Source organism: Nansenia antarctica, assembly GCF_963989245.1.
Source record: "Nansenia antarctica genome assembly, chromosome: 17".
Taxonomy (NCBI): domain Eukaryota; kingdom Metazoa; phylum Chordata; class Actinopteri; order Argentiniformes; family Microstomatidae; genus Nansenia; species Nansenia antarctica.
The window spans coordinates 25666010-25676009 of NC_137687.1; the positions used below are offsets into that span (position 1 = coordinate 25666010).

The 10000-nt window shown below is 48.8% G+C and overlaps 1 protein-coding gene across 1 annotated transcript in view; it reads right to left on the reverse strand.

Annotated features, from left to right (window-relative positions):
* naaladl2 (N-acetylated alpha-linked acidic dipeptidase like 2) overlaps positions 1 to 10000 on the reverse strand; it is a gene marked incomplete at both ends in the record, with an annotated part of 166210 nt that overhangs the window by 19563 nt on the left and 136647 nt on the right. The window contains one exon of the mRNA XM_080547415.1: positions 4358 to 4451. Coding sequence (XP_080403541.1) covers positions 4358 to 4451 — 94 coding nt within the window. The remainder of the gene's footprint in view (positions 1 to 4357; positions 4452 to 10000) is intronic.

Consider the following 10000-nt stretch of genomic DNA (forward strand, 5'->3'; position numbering starts at 1 on the left):
AGATGGGATTGTTTTCCAGCCTAAAAACTGCCCAGCGTAATCATAAGTAGCCCAATTGGGTGGGAATATGCCCAATCTGGCAACACTGCACAGAGGGCAAGGCCATATGAATGTTGCAGAGTGTTACGACAGTACATCACATTCATCAGAATGTCTGATTTCAGATCAAACGTGGTAAGGGCTGTGTGTGTGTGTGTGTGTGTGTGGTGTGTGTGTGTGTGCATGTGCGCGTGCAGGTGCATGCATGTGCATACATGTGTGGGTAAGTGTGTGTGTGCATGCATGTGTGCGTGTGTGTGTATGTGTGCTTAAGCATGTGTGTGTGTGTGTGCTTAAGCATGTGTGTGTGTGTGTGTGTGTGTGTGTGTGTGTGTGTGTGTGTGCTTAAGCATGTGTGTGTGTGTGTGTGTGAGTGTGTGTAGCGACAGGGAGAGACATGGTGTGTGAGGTGATATGACCACACAGCGCCTCACACACACTACGCCTGAGGAGACGACGTTATGAGGTGCTTACACTCCTCACCTGTCCTCTGGTCAGCTCGCTGTCTGCAGTCACGTTTACCGTGTGTGTGTGTGTGTGTGAGAGGGTATCTGTACTGTGTGTGCGTGTGTGTGTGTGTGTGTGTGTGAGAGTGGGTATCTGTACTGTGTGTGTGTGTGTGTAGTAGTGTGTGTGTGTGTGTGTGTATCTGTACTGTGTGTGTGTGTAGTACTGTGTGTGTGTGTGAGAGTGGGTATCTATACTGTGTGTGTGTGTAGTATTGTGTGTGTGTGTGTCTGTGTGTGAGAGTGGGTATCTGTACTGTGTGTGCGTGTGTAGTATTGTGTGTGTGTGTGTGTGTCTGTGTGTGTGTGTGAGAGTGGGTATCTGTACTGTGTGTGCGTGTAGTACTGTGTGTGTGTGTGTGTGAGAGTGGGTATCTGTACTGTGTGTGTCTGTGTGTGCGTGTGTGTGATATTAAATGGCTCTGCATAATCATCTATTCTGCTTCTTAAAGCTTCATTTTTGACGTCTTCTTTTCAGTAACATAAAGCACTTGAGGGAGGGAGGGAGGGAGGGAGGGAGGGAGGGAGGGGGGGAGGGAGGGGAGGGGGGGAGGGGAGGAGGGAGGGAGGGAGGGAGGGGGGGAGGGGAGGAGGGAGGGAGGGAGGGAGGGAGGGAGGGGGGGAGGGAGGGAGGGAGGGAGGAAGGAAGGGAGGGAGGGAGGGGGGGAGGGAAGAGGCTGATTAAACCATCACAAGATCTAAAACTATAGCTGAGCACCATATCCCTAGACACTCCTGGAGATCTGTGAGGATTAAATACATCTAGAAATAATATAGGCCAATTATTTCCACCTAGCTAATGAAATCATGAGTTTTTTGGTTTGGACATATTTGGTTAAATGGTAAATGGTAACCATTTAATGGTCAATTCCAAAGCGCTTTACAACGGCCTCTCATTCACCCATTCACACACACATTCACACACCAATGGCGGCACCAAGCTACCATGCAAGGGGCGGGCCCGCTCATTGGGAGACATTTGGGGGGTTCAGTGTCTTGCCCAAGGACACCTCGACACGTGGCCAGCCGGGGATTGAACCGCCGAACCGCCGAACCACCGAACCGCCTACCTTGCGATCATTAGACGCCGGGCTCTACCTCCCGAGCCACAGCCGCCTCCCCCAACCCATTTTGGTTAATGCTAACCAAATGCTAACCGTTAGCATAGAAATATGGTTCCAGTGTCTAGATAAACAGGCCTAAAGTGTGGATAACTGTCCTTGTCCATCGACCGCTTCCAGGGTCCAAGGAAGCGAAAACACGTGATGCTGTAATTTCATGGGTGAACTCTCCCCTTAACTTCTCTTACACTGTGTCTCATCAGTAGGAGGGGTGTCTGGGGATAAGGGGTGTAGGGGGGGGCGTAGGGGTGTAGGCATAAGGGGGGGCGCGCAGCAGGGGTGGATTAGGCAGTCAGAACATGTCCTGGCTATGTTAAAGATCCTCCTCTGGGATGCCTCTGAGCTGTGAGAGCGAGAGAGAGACGGAGCCGGTGGGGAGGAGAGGGGGGGGGGAGAAGAGGAGGGAGAGAGAGAGAGAGGAGGGAGGGAGAAGAGGAGGGAGAGAGAGAGAGAAGAGGGAGGGAGAAGAGGAGAGAGGGAGAAGAGGAGGGAAGGAGAGAGAGGGAGAAGAGGAGGGAAGGGAAGGAGAGAGAGAGAGAGAAGAGGAGGGAGGGAGAGAGAGGGACAGAGAGAGAGAGAGAGAGAGAGAGAGAGAGAGAGAGAGAGAGAGAGAGAGAGAGAGAGGATCTGAGAGACCAAGGTCTGCGAGAGAAGAAAGATGACCCGACTTTGATTTGAATTTTCCAGATGCAGAAATCAAGGTCACGGGGGGGTCTGGAGTCAGGGAGGCGTGATGGACACGATCGATACCTCCACCCAAACACATGATCTGCCACTAAATCATCCTTATGGAAGACGGGGTGTGGGCGGGGGGGGGGGGTAGAGGGGAGGGTGTGTGTGTGTGTGTCTTAGAGAGAGAGAGAGAGAGAGAGAGAGAGAGAGAGAGAGAGAGAGAGAGAGATAAAGTATGGGTGCATGCACTTTTGTGTGTGTGGGTGTGTCTGGGTGAGAGAGAGTTAGAGAGAGAGAAAGAGAGAGACAGAGAGAGAGAGAAATAGCAAGGGAGAGAGACACAGAGAGTGTGCATGTGTGTGTGTGTGTATGCACTCGCGCATGTGTGTATATGCTTTTGCATGCGTATGTGTGTGTGTGTGTGTGAGAGAGGCTCTATCAGTCTATCACGGCCTGGTGTGTATGTGCGTGTGTGTGTGTGTGTGTGTGTGTGTGAGAGACTCTGTCACGGCCTGGTGCTCGCTGGGCAGGCAGGCAGGCAGGCAGGCAGGCTCGCTGGACTGCAGATATGAGTTATGTTACTGCAGCGTCCTGTAGAGAGCCAGCCACGTGTCTGAGCAAACAGTGCCACTGCCCCTGGGCACCGAGACGCAGGCAGGGAGCTGCACTCACCTCTCTACGACTTAGTCCCTAGGGGCGGCTGTGGCGCAGGAGGTAGAGCCGGCGTCTAATGATCGCAAGGTTGGTAGATCGGCGGTTCGAGCCTCAGCTAGCCACATGTCGAGGTGTCCTTGGGCAAGACCCTGAACCCCCAAATTGCTCCCGATGAGCGGGCCGGCCGGCCGGCGCCTTGCACGGTAGCTCGCCGCCGCTGATGTGTGAATGTGTGTGTGAACGGGTGAATGAGAGGCCGTTGTAAAGCGTCTCCGCCTATCACGCTAGGTCTGTACCTCTGAGGGGGGGGCGGCGAAGGTAGGAGTCGTTGTGGCACACGCGACAATAGCAACTTGAAACAGGTGTGTGTGTGGGGGGTTGGGTGGCTTCAGAACTTTCTCAAAACGTCCATTTTGAGATTGTTGCATGGGGGGTGGGGGGTGAACATGCACCTGGCAGATAGTCGCAGTTAGACGAAGCGTTGAGTGCTGGGTTAGGTTGAGTGCTGGGTTAGGCTTCCTAACGTTACAATGAGCCCCGGTCCTCTGATTTCTACCTCCACCAGCCTCCCTCTGGTCAGTACTGGATCTGGCCCCACTTTCTTTTTTTTATATATGTTTTTAGCGCATTTCTGCTTTATTGGGATAGACACAGTAGAGATTGACAGGAAGGATGGGTGAGAGAGAGAGGATAGACACAGTAGAGATTGACAGGAAGGATGGGTTAGAGAGAGAGAGAGGGGATGACATGCAGGATATGTTGATGGCCGGAATCGAACCAGGGACCTTGCGATGATCGCAATGGATGTGCCACACCACTTACACACCCACACTGGTCCCACTTTACCATTTTACTTCCCTTGTGTATTCACAAGTAGTTCTTTTCATAGTCATTTTGACATTGACATTTGTAGTTGTTGTATGGTAAATGGTAAATGGACTATATAATGGACTAAATGGACTATATAGCGCCTTTTTTTGCTGCTCCAAAGCTGCTCCACAACAGCCTCTCATTCATTTCATTTCATTCTCTCATTCACCCATTCACACACCAATGGCGGCAAGTTGCCATGCAAGGCGCCGGCCCGCTCACTGGGAGCAATTTTGGGGTTCAGTGTCTTGCCCAAGGACACTTCGACATGTGGCCAGTCGAGGCTCGAACTGCTGAACTGCCAACCTTGTGATCATTAGACGGCGACTCCACAGCCGCCCCTTTAGCTATGTATAGCTATGAAGTATGGCCAGTAACACAGTGATAATAAACCAGCCAACTCCATTCCATTCATGTACTTTGCGAGAGAAATTATACAATCCTTTACGCAACAATGTACAATAGTCTCTCAGATGTCTGAGTCTAACACCGTACCTTTCAGCTTGTTCTGGACGTCCAGCGCGATATCCAGCGGGTAGAACGGAAGCACTGGGTCACTGACGAGGCGAAAGATAGCTTCCGCTGTCATCTAGAAGAAAGACAAATATCGTTGTTTAACACTAGGACAGACGTGCCTTTTTACCTACTAAAAGAGCCGCCTCTTTACAATGCTCAAGCTGCTATTTACACACATCGACCACTAGTTGGCCGCTTGTAAATTAGCCTGCCTCCTACACAGAAAAACTGCAAAATAGCTTTGTACTAGCTTATCCTGATGTGATTTCGAAAATGTAAGGATACTGGGTGGTAGAACGCACATATCTAGGAAAAGTCATGAAAGGAGGGTCCTGAAATTTGAGTGCAAAGATATAAAATGTTTTTGACTCACAGGCTCATGGCCGTTGTTAAAGTTGTTGTGTTCAAGCAGTTGAGGCTGGTGGAGGACGGCATCGCTGAGAATGAGGAATGGTGTCACACCAAACTCATGTTCATGACACCCTTCCTCATTCCGTTCTGTGCATTACAACGAGGCTGTCCTCCGATGTCTACCTCCACCAGCCTCCCCTGTGTTCAAACCTGTCCCAAACGAAACACAATATCATCTGTGACTGAAAGAATAACTCTTTACAGGCTTTTGAGTAGAACTATACGATCTGTAGCTTAAAAACCATGAACAGTTAAAAACACAATGAAGTCACAATTTCCATTATAGTCCTTGTTAAAGCCTAGTCACTAGTGTGCAGCATGATTGGGCAGATAACACATATTGGACTTCTAGCATGATTGGACAGCTAGCTACAGTGAACATGATTGGACAGCTAGCTACATTGAACACGATTGGACAGCTAGCTACATTGAACACGATTGGACAGTGAGCTAGTGAACACGATTGGACAGTGAGCTACAGAGAACACGATTGGACAGCTAGCTACAGTGATCACGATTGGACAGCTAGCTCCAGTGAACATGATTGGACATCTAGCTACAGTGAACACGATTGGACAGCTAGCTACAAAGACCATGATTGGACAGTGAGCTACAGTGAACATGATTGGACATCTAGCTACAGTGAACACGATTGGACAGTGAGCTACAGAGACCACGATTGGACAGTGAGCTACAGTGAACATGATTGGACATCTAGCTACAGTGAACACGATTGGACAGCTAGCTACAGAGAACACAATTGGACAGCTAGCTACAGTGAACATGATTGGACAGTGAGCTACAGAGACCACGATTGGACATCTAGCTACAGTGAACATGATTGGACAGCTAGCTACAGAGACCACGATTGGACAGCGAGCTACAGAGAACACGATTGGACATCTAGCTACAGTGAACACGATTGGACATCTAGCTACAGTGAACACGATTGGAAATCTAGCTACAGTGAACACGATTGGACATCTAGCTACAGTGAACACGATTGGACAACTAGCTACAAAGACCACGATTGGACAGTGAGCTACAGTGAACACAATTGGACAGCTAGCTACAGTGAACACGATTGGACAGCTAGCTCCAGTGATCACGATTGGACAGCTAGCTACAGTGATCACGATTGGACAGCTAGCTACAGTGAACACGATTGGACAGTGAGCTACAGTGAACATGATTGGACAGCTAGCTACAGAGACCACGATTGGACAGTGAGCTACAGAGACCACGATTGGACAGTGAGCTACAGTGAACATGATTGGACAGCTAGCTCCAGTGATCACGATTGGACAGCTAGCTACAGTGACCACTATTGGACAGCTAGCTACAGTGACCAGTATTGGACAGCTAGCTACAGTGACCACGATTGGACAGCTAGCTACAGTGAACATGATTGGACAGCTAGCTCCAGTGATCACGATTGGACAGCTAGCTACAGTGAACACTATTGGACAGCTAGCTACAGTGAACACTATTGGACAGCTAGCATGGTTGGACGGCTAGAAACATTGGATAGCTAGCACATATTGGACGTGGGGGAGTGGGGGGGAAGGCAAGGGAACAGGCTGTTTATTCTGTCAGAACTGTCAGAACAACCAGTGAACACGAAAGAAGAAATATTGCTCATGATAAAAAGACATGTTGGTATGGTTTGCTGCTTTTGGCTCAGTTTCGAAAAGGTTATTTTTCTTCTTTCCCCAGAAAAACCGTGTTTCTCCCAACACACCACATGGAGCCGTCCTCTCCTTCACCCGACTTTATCCCGTCTGCAAACACTTTCTCACTGGGTGTCTGGGCTGGCCTGAGCTCCAAGCGTTGGCTTGGCTTGGAACAAGCAGCCTGCTGGGCTCAAACAGACTGGAGAATGGAGGCTTTGTGTGTGTGTGTGTGTGTGTGTGTGTGTGTGTGTGTGTGTGTGTGTGTGTGTGTGTGTGTGTGTGTGCGTGTGCGTGTGTAGTGTCTGTGTATGTGTGTATTTGTGTGTGCGTGTGCGTGTGTAGTGTCTGTCTGTGTGTGTGTTTGTTGCGTGTGTGTGTGTTTGTTGTGTGTGTAGTGTCTGTGTATGTGTGTGTATGTTGTGTGTTGTGTATGTGTGTGTATGTGTGTGTATGTTGTGTGTGTGTATCAGTGGAGGCTCCTGTGTGTATCAGTGGAGGACCATGCTACTGAGTGAATTTCCAAAAACATTAAAATAAAAATAGTTATCCTTGAAAACCAAACTATGCAGTCTGAACTACCGTATGAACTAACATCTTACCCATCCATTCAAACCATCAGAGAATGAATCTGGTGCTGAAATCAGAAGCAACAACCACACCACTGCAGTGCACGACGTGTAGTGACTCAAAGAGAGATGGCAAGGGAAAGCAAATAAGTGATGATGCATTTACATTGATATTTTTAACATCATCCAAAGCGACTCACAAACAAGTACATTTCTCTAATGGAAGTGAATCATCCAACTGTCGTCATAAGAAAAACAAATCTATACTAGGATCAGTCACCATGTATAGAAGAAGGAAGATTACTTAAAAAATATATCACTTTTTTTACTTTTTACTTTCAGCTATGAAGGCGAGAGTGTGTGAGGCAGTATTCATGCGTCACTGTCTTCTCGAGTGTCAGGTCGAGGTGTAGACAAGGTTGTAGCGACCTCGTGATGGGTGTAGGGTGGCATATCTGGGTGTCATGGCCAAGGTGGGTATGTAAATAACCTAAACCTATCGGTGTTACATGGAGCTGGGCTGGGGGAATAATGGATGTTATCCAATATGCCGTAATAGAAATTAGTCATAAAAAAAACGGTCCTAACCTAACCTTGTTGTTGTTATTGTTGTTGTTGTACGGCTGTTAATTGATTGATGGATTGATTGATTGAGACACACCAGGAACACGAACAGATATATCACACTGCACATTCCTGACTTTTCATGCCTATCTGATCAACCTTATCTGATCAACCTTATCGATCAGCTCTCAATCCCTCGTACTATAACCCCGCTTGTTCGATAACAACGCCAGGGATATCTCAATCGATGTTGCAAGTTATCGTACTGTACTGTGTTCAAAAACAATAGAGCTCTCCGTCTTATAGATACAAAGCAATATAGGCCGACAGCAGGGGAGAGGCTGGTGGAGGTAGAAATCGGAGGTCGGGGCTTGTTGTAAATGAATGGAACGGAATGATGAACAGTTTCAGAACACACAGGTTTTAATGTCTCACTCCTTAATTATTACAGTCCATGAATTACAATGTTTAGTGTGTTTTCCACGGCCAGTGAACGGAGAGAGGAGAGGAGAAAGGTCACTTCACAGCAGTGTGTGTGTCTGTGTGTGTGTGTGTGTGTGTGTGTGTGTGTTCTGCCTCACCTCCTCCGACCTCAGGGGAGAACCCCATTGGCCGTCGCAGTTCGAGGAGTCTCTCAGACGGCAACCTCAGTTATTCTGCTCAGTGACACACACACACACGCGCGCACGCGCATGTACACACAGACACACACGCGCGCGCACACACACACACACACACACAAACGCGTGCACGCATGTACACACGCAAACGTGTACACGTACACACACACACGTACACACACATGTACACACACACACGCACACACACACACGCACACACGCACACACACACGCACACACGTACACACACACGTACACACACACACACACGTACACACGCACACGCACACACACACACACACACACACACACCCCAACGTACACACACACACACACGTACACACACACACACACACACACACACACCTTTACTGATCTGCTCAGTGTGTTGTACCATTCTAACCACAGTCCTCCCTACGCCCTCCTATCCTCCTGTGTTTATTAATCTGCCGCGGTGAGCTGGCTGGACGGATCAATCACGGAAGAGAAGAGATTAGAGAATTGATCTGAGCAGGAGTGAGTAATATTGCGGCGCACCTTTTTCTCTCTCTCTCAGTTCGCCTCTCTCTTTCCCTCTGTCCTCTCTCTCCTTCTCATAGTCCTCTCCCTATCTCTTTCTCTCTCCCTATCTCTCTCTCTCTCTCTCTCTTTCTCTGTCGCCATCTCTCCCTCTCTCTCTCTCTTTCTCTGTCGCCATCTCTCCCTCTCTCTCTCTCCTTCTCTCTCTCTCTGTCCCTATCTCTCTCTTTCTCTGTCGCTCTCTCTCTCTCCTTCTCATAGAGTCCTCTCTCCCTATCTCTCTCTCTCTCCTTCTCTCTCTTTCCCTCTCTCCCTATCTCTCTCTTTCACCATCTCTCTCTCTCCCTCTCTCCCTCAGAGTCCTCTCTAACTCCCCCCCCCCTCACCTGTCTCTCTCTCGGGAGAAAAGAGAGAGAGAGAGAAGATGAGAAAAAGAACAAGTGACATAACGGAAGGTAGAGAAAGACAGTGAAAAGGAGGAGCTATGACAGTGTGAAGTGTCTGGAACAGGGAGCAGGGTTAACGGGCAGGCTCTCTCCTCCTTTGCTCCTCCGGTGGGTTGGCACGGCGGCGGTGAGATACAGTTTTGCCTGATCTCATCATTCTTCAACATTAAGCATCTGTGTGGGGCGGTGTGAACTGGTATGGCCTCTGTCTGAAGCTGTTTGTGTCTGGGCGTGTGTGTGTGTGTGTGTGTGTCCGTGTGAGTGCGTACGTGTGTGTGTGTGTGTGTGTGTGTGTGTGTGTGTGTGCTTTCATGATAATAGATATTTAAAAATGAAAATACAGTATATATCGAAATAAGAAACCGTAAACATATTTAAAACTAAAATGTAATCTAAGCTAAAAATATTCATGTTCAACAGTTTCGATTACACACTAACACTCCTATCTATGTTTTTTTTATCCATGATCTATTATCTTATTCATTATCTTGTTAAGTCGAATTTAAGACCTTTTAAGACCCTTTTTAGACCTCTCCTCTCCTCCCCTCTCCCCCCCCCCCTCTCCTCTCCTCTCCTCTCCTCCCCACCCTCCAGCCCAGTGAGGCAGACTGCTTACCTGCCTGTGAGAAGCTGTCAGTGGAGAGTATTCTCTGGGTTTCATAACCTGCCCCTCCATCCTCCTCTGGGTTTGGGTTACCTCCCTATGCCTCCCCTGATCTCCTCAGGTCTCCTCCCCTGATCTCCCTAGGCCTCCCCTGGCCTCTCTAGGCCTCCCCTGGCCTCCTCAACCCTCCTCTGATCTCCCCAGGCCTCCCCTGATCTC